Source organism: Carassius auratus, chromosome 23, assembly GCF_003368295.1.
Source record: "Carassius auratus strain Wakin chromosome 23, ASM336829v1, whole genome shotgun sequence".
Classification (NCBI taxonomy): Eukaryota; Metazoa; Chordata; class Actinopteri; order Cypriniformes; family Cyprinidae; genus Carassius; species Carassius auratus.
Genome location: NC_039265.1, coordinates 5,583,069 through 5,605,771, shown reverse-complemented (window position 1 = coordinate 5,605,771; position 22,703 = coordinate 5,583,069). Strand labels below are relative to the sequence as shown.

Sequence of the window (22,703 nt, the reverse complement as noted above, 5' to 3'; positions counted from 1 at the left end):
CTGATACTTCACATTGTGTGGCTTGTTGTTATTATTTTTCTTGGCAATGGGTCATACTCAAATTAAATGATAAAGCAGAGCCTTAGGGACCTGAATATCTAGTTTTCAAATTCTAGTCAAGGACTACCAGGAGGGTCCATGGATAACCTGAGATAACAAAAAAGATTTAGCAAAAAATGTATGTTTAACACAATTGTGATAATATTGCTAAATTTATTTACTTGTTTTAGTGCTGTCAAACGATTAATCGCGATTAATCACATGAAAAATAAATGATTTTGTTTACATAATATATGTGTGAATACTGTGTATATTTATTGTCTGTATGTAAATACAAACAGATGCATGTATATATTTAAGAAAAATGTTGTTTTTCTATTAAATATATAAATGTATATACATGTAAATATTTTAAAAAATATATACTGTATGCATGTGTATTTATATAAACATGATAAATATACACACTACACATACATATGCTATGTAAACAAAAACTTTTATTTTTAATGTGATTAATGATGATTAATCGTTTGACAGCACTACTTATTAAGATAATATTTTGATAATATGCTTTGGCTTCAAAACAGTATACAGTATAACAACAATTTGTATTTATTTATTTATTTATTACAGCTGGCAAAGTGAACATGTTAACATAACTACCAATTTTATCTATACAATATTATTTATTTATTTATTTTCCAGATAATATTTTAATAATGTGATTTGACTTCAGTAGACTTCAAAAGTGTATATAACAATATAAATGATTTTAACAACCTGCTTTTTATAATAATTTTATCTTGAACATATTTATTTATAATTATTTGCATGATGTTCTTTGGCCTCAATTAAGTATTTCACTATAAAAAAGCAAATGTTTGTAATATTACACAAACTGTTTTCCAAAACAGTATAAATGAGTCTTTATACTGCATGATAAAATATCTGCCTTTATATATTAAATAAAAATATTTTACAAAATGTATTTCAACAGCTTTTATTATGTTCGACATGTTTTCAGCATTATTTATTTACTTATTTTCCATTTAACATTTTAAGAATGTACTTTGGCATCAGTACAGCACATAACCACATTTGTTTTGTTTTTTTCTTATGTGTGTATTTATTTATTTATTTATTTTCCAGATTATATTTTAATAATGTGCTTTGAGTTCAGTAGCCTTCAAAATGTGCATAGCAATTTACATTTTTTTAACCTGTTTTGTTTTTTTTACCTGTTGCTTATAATAGACTTACTCTTTTTTCCCACATGGATTAAATGGCTTTTTATGCATACAAATATTTAGATGCTTTTATATTTCAGAAAGGGGCCCTTGCAAGGAGAAACCTTTTCCTGACTTCATCTTGTAACCACTCAAAACACTTTAGCCACAAGATCACAACACCCTGAAACACATCCCTCTCGGTAGTTAAATACATCCAATGGACAGTGACAGGAACTTGTTCGAGGATCTTTAGGAATGTGCTCAGGATCAGTTGCATGCCATGCTTGACCATGTTTAATCAACACCATCACCACAGCTCGCCATCCCCGACACCACAGCTCTGACGTCACAGTGCTTTTTCACCCTTTGACCCTGTATTTCGACTCAAAATACATTTTATTTACCAAATTTCACACAGTTCAGAATAGCACACAAACATCTCAACAACTAGCTTCTTGAGGCTGAATAGAACACTATTTCAACCCTGCTTTTGTCTAAGGGTGAATGGTGGGCCACTAATTACCTCTCCTCCTCTTTCAGTCTCAGCTCTTCTGTAATACAGCTTAACATATTCACATCCCACCCTAAAGATGTTGATGAATATGCATGAGCCCCCTCAGCTTAATCCTCATGATTGACAGCTTGACATCTTAATCAGAGTGATTGATGGAGCGCTGATTCCATTCGATCGGATATCTCCTCCCTCCCTCTTTCTCCTCATACATTCCTATAGCCGTTCCCACACTGTCATTAGCCATCACGCTAAATATCTTAACCTCCCTCGCTGAGGTCTCTTTAAGCTTTCATCCTGATTACCAAGTCTAGTTTCTGGCCGCTTCGTCTGAATAAACTTGTCGCGCTCTGTTTTGCGTGCGTGTGTGTGTGTTTGTGTGTGTTTTTGTGGTGTGGTGCTCACTAAGCCCCCCTGCTCTGGTAATTGGGCCTGCTTTCTCTCAGCGGCCTCCGAGCGCAGTAGGAGCTGGCAGTGCGGTGGGAAAAAAAAGAGGCCAGAAAGTCATTCTGCGTGTCCAAATGCACTGCACAAATCCATGACATCAGTATTTTGGTCAGACTTCACTTCAGACACAAAGAAAAGAAGTGTAAAAGGAGGGGAAGGCCAGAGAGAGAATGCGAGACTGAAAAAGGGCGAGAGAGAAGCACATAAAAGTCTTTTGACTAGGAAATAAATGTGGCCTGTTGGTTTTTTTTTTATTCATTTTTTGACAATTTCTTTAGAAGCAAATAAGTTTCAAGCTCACAAAACAGAGAAATCAGTTGGCGCCATTCAAAGAGGCACCAAATGAAAGTGATATTGAGAGTTGGATGCAAAAAGTTGGGTCTTGTGCAGTAGATGTGACTTTTTCCCTGTTTGCTTGTTTTGCAGAACAAAAAGTCAACTAGAAGAGCCGTGAGCCTGCGGTATTCTGGACCGGCAGGTGAGTGACAGGATGTTGGACAAATGACACAGGCACATGGCCAAGTTGTCATGATGAGAAATTGTCTTATTCAAAAAAGCTGCCCTCTTGTATTAGACCTTGGCAGCTGTATTGAACATGTTGTTCATTCTTTATACCAAAGAGAAACAAAAGCGTATTGTTGAAGATGACTGTGTGCCATTTAAAAGTGCTGTGGTGGGAACACGGTGTAGTGTCAGCATACTACTGTGGTGCTGCTATAAAACGCATTGGCCTTAAGGTGTTAAAGGGTTAGTTCACCAAAACATTTAAATTCGTCCATGTTCTACTCACACTCGAAGGTGTATGTGACTTTCTTCTTTCAGAATAATTAAATCAGAGTTATATTAAATATTCTCCTTGCTCTTCCAAGCCTTTCAGTGGGGGTAAGCGGGTGTTTGCTGTCAACGGTTCAGAAGACGTGAAATAAAGTGCATGCATCTGTAATAAAATTTCCCTCTTATATATATATATATATTATTACATTAGATACAATATACTGTATCAACCCCAGTGTCACAATAAGTGAATTATATACTGTACTGTTAAAAAATTTGGGGTCGGTCAATTATTATTATTATTATTATTTTTATGTTTTTCAAGAAGTCTCTTATGCTCAGCAAAAGTGCAATTATTTGATCAAAATTACAGTTCAATATGAATCATTAAATATGTCAATGTAAAATAACTTTTCTATTTGAATATATCTTAAAATATAATTTATTTCTGTGAATTTTCAACACCGTTACTTCATTCTCCAGTGTCACGTGATCCTTCAGAAATCATTCTAATCTACTGATCTGTTGCTCAAGAAACATATTGATATTATTATTAATGTTGAAAAGCAACACAAATAGAGTTCTGCTGCTTAATGTTTTAGTGGTAACTGTGATAGAAATCTTTTTTTACATCATAAGTGTTTTTACAGTCACTTTTGATCAATGTAATGCTTCTTGCTGATTTTATGTATTTTCAACTGTTACTTAAATGTCCATATATTTTTTTATAAGTTTCACCTTATAGCATGATACAGATATATTACCATGTTCATTTGCACTTACTTTGTACTTTACAGAATACTGCTATTGACAGGGTACATGTCCAGAACCATATTATTTTAGAAAATGTCCACAAAAAAAAAAAAGAAAAAAAAAAACGGTTATCTTGTGTGTGAGAGTGTAGGACAGTATGTTATGATAATACATAGCGTCACCATATATCATAGCCTAGAATCGTAGATGCAAAAGAAAAAAACAGAAATGACTGATTAATACAGTATATGAATGAAATAAAATTAGGACACGGGGTCAGAGCTCTGTGGGGTACTACAGAAACACACACACAGGGATGACCTTTTTGTATGGTAGATTGACCCTCACTAAAAACACACAAATGCTTCATTACTTCTGCCTCATAGACATACACACACACACACACACACACACAGTTGTTTCTGTGAATTGTGGAATACTCTGAATATTTTCCCAAGGTTGGCTGGTCTGAATCAGTCAAGTGTGTCCAAACTTTGAACCGTTAGTGTGCCGCTATCTGAACAGTACCAGTCGCATGCAGAATGCTTACACCCTGGTTTTAAACGTCTTTCTGCCTGACCTGGAGGTCAGTGAACTTTCACCTACGATTGAATCCTAGGCTTTCTGTGAGCGCTTGGATTGATTCTGTTTATTCCTCCCACACGCTCTCTCTCCCACACCCACCCAGCAAAAAGATGAGAACGTATTCCACAAAGATGCCTCTGATAAAGATCTCCTCTCTCCAGCTCATACACACCCACACTAGCTCTTGCACAATGTGCATATGGTTTCAATCTTTCCAGCTGTCCCACGGTTGCAGTCATGAGAGGCCAGCAGGAACAGTAGTGTGTGTGTGTGTGTGTGTGTGTGTGTGTGTGTGTGTGTGTGTGTGGTGTCTCCGAACATGAAGAGGAGTAGAAAAAGACATCAGAGGTTAGAGGAGTAGAGGATGGAGGGTATGGGTGAGAAAGAGACACACTCTGTTTAGTCTCCCAAGCAAGGTTTCTGTCTAAGTCTCACTTTCTCCTTCACACACACACTTACAGGCACACACGGTCTCTAGGGACGATATGTGCTCTAGAAAGCAGGCATCCTGATTTCCCAGCAGGCTGTGCTAAAGGAACATCAGGTTCAATCTGCCCCTCACTCTGTTTTGTTTCATTTTTGCTTGGTGTGTCTCTGTGAGGTTAGTGTACATTTCTCAGTGCCATGTCTGTAGTGAGTGGCGGCTGGCTTACCAACTTCAAATTAAGTTTAAATGTGCTATAATCCCATTTTAGTCACACTAGGCAGAGTCCCACAGGATGCATCTGAACCTTCTGACCCACAGATAAGTGTTATCAGAGAAGTTATACATTTAATTCACAATAATATGTTTATACTGTGCTGACCTGAAAGAGTTAACATTCTGCACAGTCTGTTTAATTGGTGGCTACTTGTGTCATCTAAAATCCTATTACCAAAACATCTATCTATCTATCTATCTATCTATCTATCTATCTATCTATCTATCTATCTATCTATCTATCTATCTATCTATCTATCTATCTATCTATCTATCTATCTATCTATCTATCTATCTATCTATCTATCTATCTATCTATCTATCTATCTATCTATCTATCTATCGTTCTATCCATCTATCTATCTGTCGACTGTCTGTCTGGTATCTGTCTGTCTGTCTGTCTCTCTCTCTCTGTATCTCTGTTTGTCTGTCTCTCTCTCTGTCTCTCTGTTTGTTTGTCTGTCTCTCTGTCTATCTGACTGCCATCTGTCTGTCTGTCCGTCCGTCTGTCTGTGTGTGTCTTTCTATCTATCTATCTGTCTGTCTGTCTGTCCGTCCATTTGTCCATCTTTCTGTCTGTCTGTCTGTGTGTGTGTGTGTGTGTGTGTGTGTCTGTCTGTCTGTCTGTCTATGTGTGTCTGTCTGTCTGTCTATGTGTGTCTGTCCGTCTGTGTCCGTCTGTCTGTCTGTGTGTGTCTGTCTGTCTGTCTTTCTGTCTGTCTGTCCGTCCGTCAGTCTGTCTGTCTGTCTGTCTGTCTGTCCGTCCGTCTGTCCGTCTGTCTGTCTGTCTGTCTGTCTGTCTGTCTGTCTGTCTGTCCAGCCGTTTGTCCATCTTTCTGTCTGTCCGTCTATCTGTCTGTCTGTCCATTTGTCCGTCTTTCTTTCCGTCTGTCTGTCTGTCTGTCTGTCTGTCTGACCATTTGTCCATCTTTCTGTCCGTCTGTCTGTCTGTCCATCTGTCTGTCTCTCTTTCTGTCTGTCTTTCTGTCCATCTGTCTGTCTGTCTGTATGTCTGTCTTTCTGTCCATCCGTTTGTCCGTCTTTCTATCTGTCCATCCGTCTGTCTGTATGTCTGTCTGTCTGTCTGTCCAACCGTTTGTCCGTCTTTCTGTTTGTCTGTCTGTCCGTCTTTCTGTTTGTCTGTCTGTCCATCCATCCATCTGTCTCTCTGTCTGTCCGTCTGTTAGTCTGTCTTTATGTCTGTATGTCTTTCTGTCTGTCCATCTTTCTCTCTGTCCATCTTTCTGTCCATCCGTCTGTCTGTCTGTCTGTCTGTCTGTCCATCCGTTTGTCCGTCTTTCTGTCTGTATGTCTTTTTGTTTGTCCGTCTTTCCAATCTTTTGTCTGTCTAATTCACATTCAAAGGAGCTTTATTGACATGACTTGCACAGTATTGCCAAAGCATTGTACATTATATGAATAAGGAATAAACAATTACATAGTACATAAAACAAAATAAGATTGGTAAAATAATTAAGTGAATAAGTATATGTATACTTTCTTTTTTTTCGACAAACAAGAAATAAGAAAATAAACAAAAATAACTTTGGACAACGGTACATGGAAGATGTGATCTTTTTTTCACTGGCTGACAGTCTTAGTTTGTGACAGACTGATACATATCTTGCTGTTGTTGTGATCATTTGTCTGACTGTCTTTCTGTCTGTCCATCTTTCTGTCTTTTGATCTTTTGACTACTTCTCTCTAGACTCAGTAGTATTTTTATTTTGTTTAATTTGATTATGTTACAGCTTTTTATTTTATTTTATTTTTAAATAGTTTGACTACTACTATATAAATGAGTTTCTCTCTAGACATTTATATTTTTATTTTGTTTCATTTTTATTGTTACATCTTTTTATTAATTTTTTTTTTAAAAGCGTGACTATAACTGTATAAATGAGTTTATCTCTAGACTAATTTACTTTTGGATTGTTTAATTTTATTATTTTACAGCTTTTAAGAGTAATGGTATATTAAGCCAAAATTGAACTCTTGTCACTTGCATGAGCATCACAACTCAACATGCACTAATAGCAGTCAACATTTAACAACGTAATCACACGGTGTCTGTTTTAACTTCAGTAATAAATTGTCATAATAAACATCACATTGTCATTCCGACGGCCCTCTATAAAACGTCTTGTACTGCAAAATGAAAAAAAAAAGTTCATATTAAGTTTTACAGTTTTTCTCAGTCACTTTGGTGCATTTTTCAAAACAGAAATGAAATTTTCAAAACTACTTGTACAACCTCCACATCATCTAGTCATTAATACACATCATAAAACCAGTTTCTCATTCTTTTGAACAAGTTGCGATTGCTATTGTACATTCATGCAATTGATTACGCACATTTATCTGCGGTTTCCTACATTATCAGTTGCTAATGTCATGTTGCTCAAAATGTATTATACAGTTTTCTGTGCAACAGTCTTACCCCTCAAAACATCTAGTCTTTAGTTCATCGTATAAGTCATTAAATGCAAAATGGTTAATCTAGTTGTCATAAACTGCCAAGCACACTTTTTATTTGTATTTTTACACACTATTATTAGATGTTTTGTCAATTTGGCATGAATTGTGCAAGTGAATCTTTACTAATGAAGAGAATGTAGATGATAAACCAATGATAAACCATTTCTCTGAAATAGCTCAAAGGTTCATCTCATGAATCTTCAGTAGGAAAGCTTATACTGTATAGACAAAGGACAACACAAGAGTTACAAATTCTGAAAATGGAATTATTTTCATCTTTGTTCCCATATTTCCTTTTCTATATCACAATGGCATTGTAAAAGTATTTTTTATTTTTTTATTTTTTTGGTCAGACCACTAGTAAAAGTGTAACTGGGAATTCTATCCAGTCTCTTTCAATCAACATCCCACAAACAGTAATGTGTAAATGTGTAGTTTTGAAATGGATATATGGCATACATAAGCATATGGCATACTGTTCAATACAGTAGTTTACATCAGAACATCCCTCCACTGTTAAATTGACAACATGACTAAGCAATTTGACTGTCTTATCCGTAAACTATGACACAAGGACTTGTCATTCTGATGGCACTGACATGTTCATTGACACAGATATTTATTTTTGAGAGATGAACTAAGGATTTTGAGCAAGAGACTGGCTTTTGCAGGTCATCCATTGTGTTTTGATATTTGTACGAGTTGTTTTGAGAAATGCACTTACTGTTTTGCAAATCTCAAGAATGATTAGAGAAATGTACCAAAGCGACTGAGAAAAACTGTAAGAAGGGCTTTAAGACCAAATTAGTCCGAATGGGCCATTTATAGCTGTTTTTGAGCTACCTATACAAATAATTTCCATGTCTGGCACATTTAAACATGTTTCCATGTTGTTTCTTTTTATTTCCTTTTGTTGGTTTGGAAGGTAAAAATAACTTCTTCAGAGACATGAGTCACTGTACTTGTTTTCTTTTGGTGTCAAAGGAACATCCTTCTCTTTTGTAAAAAACAAAAAACAAAATAGTCACAAGGACAGTTCTTGTTGTTTGTCTGCCGTCCACCTCCACATCAGATGTGCCACGGCTCTTTAAAGCTGGTAAATTGCCCGTAGGAGTGAGTTTGAGCTGTCAGTCAAACTCTACACCGCAGTGACTGGCGGATGGACTCATGTTTTCTAATAAGGTCATTCCCCTTTCCTTAATTAGGCACGTGTTCTGTGGATAGCGGTACCCAATCTAACACTCTGAAAAAAAATTATGCACGTGTAATCTTGAAAATCCCAGTAGAGAGCCAGTGCTAATCCATCATTCTATTTGTAAAGGTTATTTTTGGAGAAAACTTCATTAGAAGTAGTACTCCTTTGAGTGTGTCAGCAAAAGGCGAGATGTGGGAGGATGTGGGATGAACAGTGTGCACGTTTTTAGGAGAACTTAAATGTGTGTTTTAATAAAGCGACAAAAGCTTTCGGTTTGTGGGTGATTATTTTCTGAAAACAGCACTATTTTTTGTTTGCAGACAAAGCACTGGGCTTCTTTATTTAGATTGAATTCAGTGAGTGTCCTGCAGTTATTTATTGGTGTGTGTGTGTGTGGTTTCCTGTATAGTTGAGTGTGTGAGATGAGAGGAGGGGCCGTGACCCATCCCGCAGTGCTGTTTGTTTTTTTCCGTGGTCCGCTGCCATAAGGACGTGTAGAGATTTGTTACCTAGGGTACCATTTATCATAGTAACAGCATTGTGCAGGGGCAACATGGGAGGAAACCAATCATCCATCATATACAGTACATGGCCTGTCTCCACAGCAACGCCACAGCCCGTGACCAGAGGCAGAGAGGCTGCTGGGGGATTGAGTGGATCACTTAGAGTTCACAATTGGACAACCTGTCGTCTATCTCACACGCACAAGTAGCTAAATAAGGGGAAACTATGTGTTATTTTTATTATAAAGCTAACTGTTTAAGCCAATATATATTGTGTATATATTTATTCTTCTAAAAAAATTTTTGAATATTTTGTTTTTTTCCATTACATTTTTTTTGGAGCACAAGACAAAAGATTTTAAATTATATTATAATAATTTCCCAAGCACTCTTTTTCTTTAATGATGCCAAATTATCAAGAAAATATATTTTTTGTAAAATACATTATATTTTGTTCCCCTTAGTCACGTCTAAAAAAACTGGTCTGAAAGGTCTCACTATCGTGTTTATTCCACATTGTTTGGAGCACAATACAAATGGAGATACAATGCATACAACACATTTATAAAATTTTAATTAAATAAATATGAATATTAATGAATAACAAATCTAAATATGAAATATACCCACACGCTGTAACTGCAGTTGTTCTGTAACCAGGTGGTTTTCTATTGGATAAGTAAAAAAAGAGTACATTTACATTTTTTGAAAAAGCTATTTATTACTATTTCTGTAACTTTTTAGTATAGGCACCATGAAGAAGCACTTCTTTCTGTCTGTCTCTTCTTCTAAGTGTCTGGGTGATTTATTTTCGAGTATGTAGACTTTGCACAACCCTGCAGCAACTGGGTCTTTGTAAACAATCCACTTGAATCCACTGAGCCTTGGCTGCAGGTGTGTGTGTGTGTGTGTCTGAGAGAGAGAGAGAGAGAGAGAGAGAGAGCCCCCCTTTAGGGTGTGATAGTGAGCATAGTATTTTTGGCAGTAGTTAAGGCCATTATATCAGCAAGAGTGTGGAAGAGAGGGAGAGAGAGAAAGATGTATCCACCAGGAATAGCAGCCACCCCAGGGGTCTCAGCAAGACTTATTTCCCAGTCACTTAGATCACCCCGCCAGCAACGTCCCCTATTACTAGTTCAGAAGTGAATCTTTTGAAGAACGTGTTCAGGTCATTATTTCCCCTAAATCTAAAGTAAAAAATATTAAATCATATTTTGGATTAAGAAAATTAAGCCTGTTATAAGGAGCATAATATATTTTTGTGACAAAGTGTTTCATTAGAATTCATTCATGTATGTATATATATATATATATATATATATATATATATATATATATATACATATATATATATATATATATATATATATATATATATATATATATATATATATATATATATATATATATATATATATATATATATATACCATTAGTATATATAAAAACTACCATCAAACTTGTGGGGATGTTATTATCAGACTTTTTTCCTTGTTTTGTCTGTGTTTTGCTCCCCATGTGCCTTCCTTGCCCTTATTTGGTCCTTCCTGTTCCTGTCCCCATTTAGTTCTATTAGTTGCAGGTGTTCCTTGTTATTAGTTATCCTCCTCACCTGTCTGCACCTCATTATCTGCCCTATTTGAGTTCTAGCCCATTCTGTTCTTTTTTGTCTGGAATTGTATACTGTATGTCATCCCTTGCTAGGTGTGTTTCCCCGTTCCCCGGGTGTGATTAAAGCCAATATGTTTGAATTCCTCTTCTTCGTCACTGTGCTCCTCACAGTAGCAAACCTTGACAGTTATCTTATAAATGAGTTTCTTTGACTTTTTATCAAGAAAAAGCGTCTGACTCCTGCCAGCGTCCATCTTTTGGATAACCAGTTAGTTCGGATGTCACAAGACAAAATTAATATTCATTCCCCAAACACCTGACAATATCTGTGTTCCGAACTGAAAATAAAAAACAAAGAATGAAGGTTGAAATCATTATATAATCTATGTTCAAATGCAGAGTTTTATTTTAAATTCAGTAAATATATCATGTATAAAGTTTTGTGGGAGTTTTCAAAAAAAAAAATGTTTTAATCCAAATATTCCTAAAATACGCTGAATTTTCTTTAGGAAACATAATTTATATACTGAATATATCTTTTAGTTTCAAAATGAAATATTATCAAGCATTTTGGGCATTTTTTGTGAGATCCCCTCAGCTGTGTTGTTGCTGTGAGAGAGGGTTGGAAGAGGAGGGTCATTCTGGACTCTGTCTTTAATAAATAAACAATAAAGAAGCCAGAGCTTTTCAATCCCTTTTATATCTCCTGTGACATTCTGATGGATTACACAGCCATCTGCAGCAGAATCTGTGTGTATGAAGGGAGGGAGTTCACCCATTTTACACATACATAAATCCAGACAGGCAGCGCTTTGTTGTGTGAGTTTGTCAGCAGTCCTGGGTTAACGGGAGTGAGAGACAGGTGAGCAGGTTGTGCATACAGAATAAAGATGGACATCAGATGACTGATGGAATGGAGAGAGATACTTCAGAGAGTAAATGAGTGATTGAGTGTATGAACGTCCTTAATTAAGCTGATCCTTTTAATGAGTCAGATCAAAGGTTCATGTATAATTAAAACAGCCGAGCAATAATGCACCTGCTTCATCGGGAATTATGTGTTCTTGAGTGTGTGGAGAGGAACGAAGTGGACTTTCTGAGTGAATCTCACAAAACATATTTCATCTCAAAATCAAAAATAAATTATATTTTATTTTAGTATTCTGGTACCTCATGGTTTACTTAGAGGCTTTTTAAAATCAATGTATTTGTTTAACATCTTTCTCTCACAATTCTGGCCTTTTTGAGTTTAAATCTTACAAGTTGGATTTCATTTGAATTACAAGAAAAAGTCAGAATTGTGCGATAGAAAGTCACAATTACTTGTTTTATTTTATTTTTATTTTTATTGGTGGAAACAAACAACAACAACGAAAAAAACAGAACTGCTATGTGTAAACAAAAAAAAGTCAAAATTTCAAAAAATTCAAAAGTATTTCAAAATTCAGACTTTACATCTCACTATTTAATGACTGTATGTACGTTGTAATTCTCAGAAGAAGAAAAATTAGAGAGAAAAAGTCAAAATTATTGGATAAAAAATCACTAATTATATTTTGTCGAAACAGCCTTCCATACATTTGAAGCAATTGTATTTTTTAGTTACTACTTTTTTTTTCTTTCAAAAGATAATACAGTATTTTTCTACTGTATTTCAACACAATATTGCATTACAGCAATAAACATGTAAAATTATATATTGAGAAACTCAGAGGTGCTGATTTAAGTGCTTATTTATTATATGTATTTATATTGGTCAGTATTGGATTTCGGTATCACTTTAGTATAGGGACCAATCCTCACTAATTAACTAGTTGCTTATTAGCATGCCTATTATTAACATATTGAGTGTTTATTAGTAAAAAACATAATAATAATAAAGCACATATTCTGCGTGACCATATTCTACATCGCTAATCTACGCTACCTAATACCTAATTGTAACTTTGTTCCTTACAAACTATTAATAAGCAACAAATTAGGAGTTTATCGAGGCGAAAGTTATAGTTAATTGTTTGTTAATAACAAGAACTGGATATATGCCATCTAGGAACTGGTGTGAAAAGTCACACTGTCATGTTTATTCCCCAAGGTTTTTCTTTAGGGGCACAACCTTTTCGTTTTATCATCTTGAACTTTAACTCTGAGTGCTTGGTCATGACCTCCATCACCAACAGCATCATCAATCTGCCCTGCATTCAAGCCCCTTCTATAGTTATGCCCCAAACATCAGCAAGATGTTTTACAAACCAGTATGCATCACAGGTTGAACCCTTGTTAATAAATTGCCTTTTAATATGACATCTCTGTTTTCCAATTGATTACTTGCAAAAGCCCCGCTCAGGAAGAGACAAATCATTGATAATTAGGTTAATACATCTGCAGTCTGGTGAGGAGAGAGCCTTTCATCCACGGCTCACTTTGTACACCAGACCAGCTATCAGAAAATAGTGCTCAAGAGTTGACAAGTTTGGAGATGAGGAAATGGCCTTATTTTCTGAAAGAATGTTTTAAAAGAAGGGTTTAAGAAGATCAGGGGATTATTATAGGATTATATAAATTGGTGCTGAATGTCATTTGAATGCATTTAATGATATGATAATCTGATATGATTTGGACTTTTTGTGGCTCATTTCAACACAGGGTTGTCGTTTCAAAGGCAGGCGTCGACTGACGCCTGCCTTTGAGTACAAGACAAGTTTTCACACACTAGATTAAAGCATTTTGCAACTGGAATTTGTATGGGCTTTTAATGAACTCACCCTCTGAAAAAAATTATATACACCAGACGTTTACAGGATTTAATTTATGTTCTCTTTATGTTTTTATGTTTGTTATGTTTATGGGATGGGACAGTCACGCCATGTGAACTCACTCAACCAGGTCTCAGACACTTCAGTACTGTGATTCTGAAATTAAAGAATAAAGTCATCTTATGTTATACTTAACAATGAAACAAATAACATGAAATAATTGCTTAGTCAAATATTTATCTTACATTTAGCCTACATACTGTATGGCATACAATGCAACTCAAAAGTTTGGGGTCTATCTAATATACACTGTAAAAAATAAATGTATTTTTACAGAAAAAAACGGTAGAATTTAACAGTATTATGACATTTTGACCAGAACTGTGAAATTCCATAAAAATGCTAACTTTTACATCTAATGTACATTTTCCCTGTTTTTTAACTATTTAAATTTGTTACTGCAAAAAAATTACATTTTCCTTTAAATAACAGTAGTTGTTGTCTATTGTTATCCTGACATGTCCTTAAAAAAACATTCCTGTATATTTTTTGGTCAGAGTTGAAAAAAAAAATTAGTTTTACAGAGAAAACCAGTAGAATTTCACAGTCATTTCTCATTTTCATCAGAACGGTGAAATTCCACTAAAAATGCATACATTAACACCAAATATAGCCTACATTTTTCCAGTTGAATTAGGCAGTGACTATGCACTAAGTGCAAAAAGCAACAGTTGTGATTTACACTAAAAACAAATAGCTATATATTCTATTTACATCATGTAAATGTCGCGAAAGTTTGCAATAAGTGTAAATAGTAGCTAATTAGATATTCTATATTTTGGCAGATTCTGTTTGCATCTCAGTAATTGTGTACATTAACAGGATGCAATAATAGTATAAAGTGTTTTATTAAACACTCGTTAGACACTTTATTTCTACTTCATTTTTGTTGAAAATAAATGCCTTTTCGATGTGATTTGTGATACCAAAAGGTATAAACTACAGTTTCGAACCAAGGACTTTGAAACAAGCATCAAATAAACGAGGCTTCCACATTAGTGCCCGTGCCACTGAAGACATTAGGTTAAATTGCGCATCTTTTCTAAACTTTATTGGTGATGTTGTTTCCTTGATTTATAGTCAGCGTTTAGCCTACTATTGTCTACTATTGTTGTTATGCATATCATACATATCGTTCGTTTGTTAAAGAAGCGATCTGGCGCTGGACTGTGTTGTTTATAAAACCTGTTGTTTTTTTGCCGCTGTGGTTAATGGTGAAAGGCATCAGTTTTCTCTTGTGGCTGTTAGAGAATTTTATAACTGTGGGGTCAGTTGTAGCTTAGTGGTTAGAGAGTCGGGCTTGTAACCAAAGAGTTGCCGGTTCGAGTCTCACGGCCAGCGTGTTGCGATTTATCCTAATTGCTCCCTGCACTGCTCCGGGGGTGTGTGTGCTCACCCCTCACTGAGATGGGTTAAAGAGGTCACATTTCGAGTATGCGTTTCACTTATTGGTATCCTCATCCAAACACACACTCCTGTCCAACCCACTTGTTACACCACTTTAGGAAAATCATTCCTTGTTAAGGTAAGCTAATTGTCATGATTTCCATATCAAAATCCGAAGTAACCAGCAGTAGATGATATTTACTACGGAGCCCTCAAAGGGACGTGGTGGTGGAAATTTTTTTGCAAATCTTTTGCCTTCACCCGAGAAACTTAGCGTTCCCACGTAAAACCTGTTTTGAGCTCGGACAGACACTTCCTGTTTAATGTCCCGCTGGCAGTGTTTCAGAGCTCCGTATACGTTAATGGAGCGTTTCATAGTGTTTGAACTTGGACTCAAATATAAAGAAATGTGGTCAGTTCTTAACTCAAGAAGGAGTTTAGTGAAGTTGGTAATATTCACATAGGCTATTCGAACTTCCCTATTCTTGAGCTAAACGTTAAAACACAAATGACACCTATTTAAAATCACAGTCACCTAGACAACGAGCTACAACCCAATTAATTTTTACGTAATGCTATTTACATTAGGTGTAAATAATTTTCATTTAATAAATAGAATTATCAAATTTGCAGTAAGTGTAAATACTAATTAGATGCTATCTATATCGGCAGATAGTTGCACCTTACTATTTTTGTAGATTAACAGGATCCAATAATTATCTGAGTGCAAATGATTATATTTATTAAAATTGTTAAATGGATGCTACATTGTTGTGAGAATAAAAGCCCTTCTACACCGACCCCTAAGCCTACCCAATAAATACTTTATTTTTAATAAACACTCTTCTCTTAATAAAGCACTTTATTTCCACTTTTCAAACATTTTCTAAATTTTCATTGCAAATAAATGGCTTTGTTTTAATCACAAAAAAGCCAAATCTATAAGCCAGTGGTTCTTAAACTTCCTCGGTGTACATTAGTCAAAATAAAATAATTTGTTCTGCTAACCACAAAGAAAGTTATACATACTGAGAGTACAAGACAGATTTTCAGTTTTATCACATTAAAGGTAAATAGCAAGCATCTTAACTTAAAATGTGCTAATATTGTTTTTGGCAGAGAAAATACAACTAACTTCAGGATGAATTTGAATGTTTTCTACGAGTAAACTATCAATGTGCAAGAACAGAATTGCAGCAGCTCCCTTCCATAATGACCAAATAAAAAATAAGTGCAATTAGCAACCATTACTGGCAGGTCAGGCACAAAAAGGGTTAAGGGACGCTTTCATAAAGGAAATTTCCTACAAATGCATATCCAATAAAGATGCAATAATCACTGTATATGCCTTTCTATCATGTCTTCTGAAAACCCTGACACATTCAGAAAGTGTGCACTGCCACAAATAGTTAGCAAATCTGGGCTTACATGTTTTCATGCCATAATCTTTTTCTAGTGAATTTATTTATTTAAACCAAATGTAGAGGGACATCTTTGTATACTGTGTGACAGAAGTAATGCTAAAAACTAATTAAAAATACTCTTGAAACACAAATTTTTGTAAAATGTTATACAATAAATTATGGTAGCCAGAGTATTGCTGTAAACAACTTCAGCTTTTTATTATATAGCAAACCTTCAAGATCAAACAATGGAAAAACACTTCCCAGCAAAAGTCATGTTTTAGAAAACAAATTTGTTCAATTAAAAAAAAAAAAAAATCGACATTAATTCTGATAATCCTGAACATGTCACATGGAGAAAATGGATAAAGCATGTTTCAGAACACAAATGTGTTCAGTTTAAAAGAAACAAAAACACTGGGCCTGGATTCTGATAATTTTGAAGTTGAATGAATTTTCAAGTATTAGGTGAATATTGTATACGGGGCTTTAGCTAATTTATTGATAAACGATGTACTAACTGTAGATGTAAATTTTATTATGTAATGTTTTGTGACCCGTGTGATTTTAGCCGTGGGACTACGGATGGAAATTAGCCTTTGGCTACAATCCAGCATGTTTACATGCATGTATTCCATGTTTGTTCATTAACATGCACTGTCCCAATCAAATAAATAAATATAAACTAAATCCTAATCACGTCACAAGGTAATAAAAATGATTTAAGCAACAAAGCGCTGAACTGAAGTACAAAAAGTCGGTCTGTCCTGTTCTTCAGCGAAATGTCAATCTTCTGAAAGACCACATCTGTGGGGACACAAACAGTTACAATTAAAACCCAAACCAAAAGAAGAGCAGAGACAGCAACAAGCCTTAACCAAATACTCTCAGTTTTGGCCACAGACAATTACATCACATTTATTGGAGTTAATTCTAAAAATGATTGTCCTTTGGTCCACTTTATCATCGATGAATGATAAACACAGAAGATGAAGTCTACCACTACTATACAAGACAACAGAGCTTCTATACCTGTTACTCTCCCCAATCAAATGCAGCAATTTTTGATGTCAGACTCAATACTCTGGGGTTGACAGAGTACGCTCTCTTTTTCTCTCTCTTTTCCACCTTGGTACCTTTATGAGGATTTATCCTAAAGATGCACCTTTAAAACACAACACAAACAATATCCTTAAATAATTGTTGTATGCTTCTTAACCAAAGGAATGCAGTCTATGAAATACCTTTGCAAGAATTCTAGTGTGGCTCCCAGTTCTACAGGGTAACTGATGTTCAATATATAGTAAAGAGAGAACATCAGATACAGGGCTTCTGTAAAACTCAAGAGATGGTCATTTACAATCATCTGGTCTACTGCTACCATGTACACACTGGCTGTCAGTGGGTTCTCTCCTTTGAAAAAACACAAAATCAGTAAGACATAATATTTAACAGAATGTGAGTTCTGATCACCCAAAACCAGGAATTATTGTGTTGCAAGATCATAGTAAATAATACCCACCACACACTACTATACATGGTGTTGCTGGAAGCTGTTCTGAGCATATATCACTTGGAACAGAGGTGTCTTCTACCATCACAAGAAAGTGGTCTTGGTCATTTTTGAAATGGGTTAGCAGCAACATCTTTCTGTGCACTGAAATTGAAAGTAGTCCAATATTCTTCTGAACTTACTGGAAGCAGATTCTTCAAAGCTGTTGTTTATGTCAATGCCAGTGAGCTCTTTAAAGTGTGCTTTCATTCCTGCTGGCTGAAAAAGATATGGCCACTCATCAAGTAAATCTTTGGTTTCCTTTCCAGATTGGATGCTGTTTCTTTGAGGGGTGTATGTAGAAGTCATTAAGTCATAGATTGTCTTTACATCACTTTCATTATTTTGAAACATTACTACCAACTTCTCTTTCTTTTCCTGCTGCAATTCAGATGTTTCTCCAACTAGCAGTTGTGGATCAGAATTTATACAACCATATAACAATTTTTGTTTCTTTGTTGATACTTCTAGAGTACCACAAAGTGGTATACTAATAGCTTTTGCTCTTTTCAAATTGTCAATTCTACACACCAGTTGTTTGAGGAGAGAATCATATCCACTTCCTACAACCTGGGAATTAATCTCATCTCTGAAAGACTTTGGGTATGCAATCACCATTTGTCGGGCTATTTCTGATACATGTTTTTTTGCTGGACATTTGCTGACTTCCAGGATCTCAGAAGCAACAATGCGGACCGACTTTCTTCTCTCAGAGCAACTTGGCCTTCCGCCATTTTGCAACTTTCCCATAAAACTTGCTGGCATTTTTTGTCATGGAACATCAAAACTATAATGCCAGTCATGGTCATAAAATGAAGTTTCACAGCTACTGTCACCTAGAAGATAAGCCAATGTCCACAGGTTACAGGATGAACACTTTTCATGCAGCTGTAATTTTTTGGCAAAATTGCCTATTCCCAAGCTGCAGATTTATTGAAGTTTAATAACGGACAAACAGAGATGGCATGGGGCTTTGTGGGTTGTTCATGTGCCACTATATATAGTATGCATTTAAAGTGGTGCACAGACTTATTTTATGTCCGCAGTGCATTATTGTCAGAGGGGAGACGGTTGTGCATTTTTCACAGGGACCACAGGACCACAGTGCAACAAATCACTAGCATGAAATGGGCACATGTAACGTGTTGCTGGTGATTTGCTGCACTGTGGCCCTGTAGTTGCTCTGAACAATGCACAACAGTCTTCACTCTCCGCTGGCATAAGCTGCGGACTCAACTGGAGACGTTTTGGCCATTCATGCACCAGGTAATCACCACAGTGGCACATGTATGGATCACAATGTATGCAATTTCCAAAATCAATGTTTTGAGGCCCCGTGCCATCACAGTTTGATTTGTACCATCAAACTACACTAGTCAAAATTTTAAGAGGATCAAAACCTTTCATAATAGTTGTCTTAAAACCAATACCCAAAACTCTTCAAATGTTGACTAGTGTACAATAAATCTGCAGATTTGTATACATATACACCTACACATATACAAACCCGATTCCAAAAAAGTTGGGACACTGTAGAAATTGTGAGTAAAAAAGGAATGGAATAATTTACAAATCTCATAAACTTCTATTTTATTTACAATAGAATATAGATAACATCAAATGTTGAAAGTGAGACATTTTGAAATGTCATGCCAAATATTGGCTCATTTTAGATTTCATGAGAGCTACACATTCCAAAAAAGTTGGGACAAGGCCATGTTTACCACTGTGTGTCATCCCCTCTTCTTTTTATAACAGTCTGCAAACGTCTGGGGACTGAGGAGACAAGTTGCTCAAGTTTAGGAATAGGAATGTTGTCCCATTCTTGTCTAATACAAGCTTCTAGTTGCTCAACTGTCTCAGGTCTTCTTTGTCGCATCTTCCTCTTTACGATGTGCCAAATGTTTTCTAAGGGTGAAAGATCTGGACTGCAGGCTGGCCATTTCAGTACCCGGATCCTTCTACGCAGCCATGATGTTGTAATTGATGCAGTATGTGGTCTGGCATTGTCATTTTAAATGAGCCTTGGCCCAGAGAAAATGCCTGCGCTTCTGAATCATGTTTAGATATGGCTTCTTTTTTGACCTATAGAGTTTTAGCCGGCAACGGCGAATGGCATGGTGGATTGTGTTCACAGACAATGTTTTCTGGAAGTATTCCTGAGCCCATGTTGTGATTTCCATTACAGAAGCATTCCTGTACGTGATGCAGTGCCATCTAAGGGCCCGAAGATGGTTTTCTGGCCTTGACCCTTACGCACAGTGATTGTTCCAGATTCTCTGAATGTTATTATGCACTGCAGATGATGATAACTTCAAACTCTTTGCAATTTTTCTCTGAGAAATTCCTTTCTGATATTGCTCCACTATCATCTGAATGGTTGACGATGGCACCAGGTATTTTGCTTGTAGCTGCATATAAAACAGGCAGAGATTTTTCATGTACAATGACTTTGCGTTACATTTCGTCAGGGAGTCAGTGAATTCACTTTCATCAACCTCCTCCTCAGTAACATCAAAAAATGCTGAAGAAGGTTGCTCAGATAAAGTATCCATAATCCGTACTTGTGCAAATGTAGAAGTCCTGTGCTTTCGTGAAACATGGGCAGTGAAACTTGATCTTAAACTGAAATTTTTGTCACATTTTTCAAAAGGACAACACACCACCTCTCCCTTGGCTAAATGTGACCTGAGATGAGAAAGGACATTGTTCATGTCTGTAAATTGTTGTTGACAGTCTGTATTGTTGCAAACAAACGTGCCCGTCGAATCATCAAAATGAGTATGTGGTCTTTTGTGATGGCGATAAACATGAGCTTTGAGAGCATTGTATTTTGAGAATTTAAATTTGCATTCTGGGAAGCAACATGGAAACTGAGCATTTGCTTCATGTCGGTGTACGATTTGATGATTAACATATCCCTTAACTGTCTTCAGAGAGCAATCACAAAATTTGCACAAATACATCATCATCCATATGGTTAAAGGTAACACACCTCATAAGATGAAATCCGTTGTCCATGCATATGAGTGTTCTTAAATGATTGTGAAAGCAACGTTCTAAAACAACAACACAATTCTGAAACACCTTTATACTTTTTAATGCAACTTGCGTCAAACATTAAGAATAAGATTTCAAAACGTATGTGATTAGCCATTGTAATTGTATTCACCTGTTGCCAATTAACTTTTAAATTACGTTGGATGATACGTCAACAGATTTTTTTTAACACTTACCCTTCACCACTCGACATCGAGGTCCATGATTGTTTTGTTGACATTCTGTAATATATTGCATGCATACAGCAGAATATGTTGCCTAAACGGTCACGTTTACTCACAAAGCTACTTAACAAAGTCACTTACGATTTTTGAAAACAAACTGACGCCTGTAAATATTCCAGCGAACCCAACTCCCCTCCGTGTTTTAGCTTATTTGCCATGTCAATGAGCACGTTTCCCGACCAAAACAAAAACAGAGATTTTTTCCTTGAGGTATTTGTACGCTGTTTTGGAGCCATGATGTGCCACCTGCAGTTAACAGGCTGCTGCTTTGTCTCTTGGCTGATGCCGTTGGGCCGAGGCCAATGATTGAGAAGCAGTTTGACCAATGGCGTGCGTAAGGCGGGACTTAACAAGAAAGGTCAAAACAGTGCAGAAACGCACACAAAAAAATTGTCTACCATAGAAAGCAAAAGGGGAAATTTCCTGTGACATTGTGAGGTCATCATACTGGGTAAATATGCTGGCATGTAATATTAAATATAAAATTGTAATCAACAAGTGTTACTGTATTTACGTTGTTTCTTCTGTTGCAGTGCACCCTTGGCCTTGTCAGTGGGTGAGGTCACATCACTAAACTGTCTGAAGAAGTAAGGTGTCATGGACCATCATACAATTTGTAAGTGCATTACATATTTAATGAACAAAAAAATTTTTGAAGTAAAAAAACAATATTTTTTTTTATGTACGAAACTCAAGAACATATAAAAAGAGTAACATGATCAGACATAATGAATATAGATATGTGATGTATGATATATAACCATTTTCTCTCTTATTTTTTAAAGGCATCAACATGGAGATTGAGTTGGAGACCATTGTTCTGTTCGAAGTGTAGTTTGTGGAAGATGCAATGATGAAATTAATTTGAATTGTCAATGTTGTATTTTAAGCATATAAGCGATGTTCAGATGATGGTACTGTAGCACTGTTTAAAGTTTTTAATATTGTTGTTATTTACAATGGAAACTACTGTAACAGAAGAAAATAAAGAGGGAAAAATACAAATTATTTTCTCTAATTACTTTTTGTGACATATAACATACATTTCATGAACTACATATACAATTATCTGTGAGCCATAATCAAAATCAAAATGCTGTACATCCCTTTCAAAATTATGGTCCATCACAGTTCATTTTTTCAAATAACGGTCAACACATGTTATTTCAATTTACAGTCAAACTGTTAAATAATGATCAAAACATGATTTCAGTTTACAGTCAAAACATGCTTTATAAAGTAATGTTGTCAACATGTCATTTATATCTACATTCAAATCATGTTTAGTTAAACAACTGCTACACCAAGTTTTTACATTTACAGTTAAAACATGTTTTATTAAATAAGGGTTTAAACATGTTACGTGAACTTACAGTCAAATAATGCCATTACATTTAATGGTCTATGCATGTATTTGCAATTATACAGACAAAATATGTTATTTCAGATTACGTTTTAAACATTTTATAGTACTGT

The 22,703-nt window shown here is 35.6% G+C and overlaps 2 protein-coding genes across 7 annotated transcripts in view; one reads left to right on the top strand and one right to left on the bottom strand.

Annotated features, from left to right (window-relative positions):
- The window catches only part of LOC113041081 (extracellular sulfatase Sulf-2-like), a 140,127-nt gene that overhangs the window by 21,825 nt on the left and 95,599 nt on the right, over positions 1-22,703 (top strand). For all 4 annotated transcript variants that reach the window (XM_026199389.1, XM_026199390.1, XM_026199394.1 and 1 more), the window contains one exon: positions 2,617-2,668. The gene's annotated coding sequence lies outside the window, so the exon portion shown is untranslated. The remainder of the gene's footprint in view (positions 1-2,616; positions 2,669-22,703) is intronic.
- On the bottom strand, positions 16,590-21,754 carry LOC113041083 (uncharacterized). Of its 3 annotated transcripts, none has more exons than XR_003275340.1 (5): positions 21,180-21,753; positions 17,914-17,982; positions 17,636-17,804; positions 17,424-17,556; positions 16,590-17,198 (listed from the first exon to the last, which is right to left on the bottom strand). XR_003275340.1 is itself a non-coding variant. In XM_026199395.1 (5 exons), exons 1-4 carry the CDS (start codon positions 18,706-18,708, stop codon positions 17,427-17,429), a joined length of 990 nt encoding a protein of 329 aa, XP_026055180.1. In that variant the 5' UTR covers positions 18,709-19,539; the 3' UTR covers positions 16,590-17,198; positions 17,424-17,426. The 3 variants fall into 3 exon arrangements, 1 of the variants encoding a protein (XP_026055180.1); XM_026199395.1 differs by lacking the exon at positions 21,180-21,753 and adding an exon at positions 18,087-19,539; XR_003275339.1 differs by having other exon boundaries at positions 17,636-17,982; positions 21,180-21,754.

Bases quoted from the DNA above. Each gene is read 5' to 3' on its own strand.
- LOC113041083 (XM_026199395.1), bottom strand. From the start codon at position 18,708: ATGCCAGCAAGTTTTATGGGAAAGTTGCAAAATGGCGGAAGGCCAAGT. The intron at 17,983-18,086 runs GTAAGTTCAGAA...TTGTGATGGTAG, and splicing joins CTTTGAAGAATCTGCTTCCA to AAGACACCTCTGTTCCAAGT. The intron at 17,805-17,913 runs GTGGGTATTATT...GTTTTTTCAAAG, and splicing joins ACCATGTATAGTAGTGTGTG to GAGAGAACCCACTGACAGCC.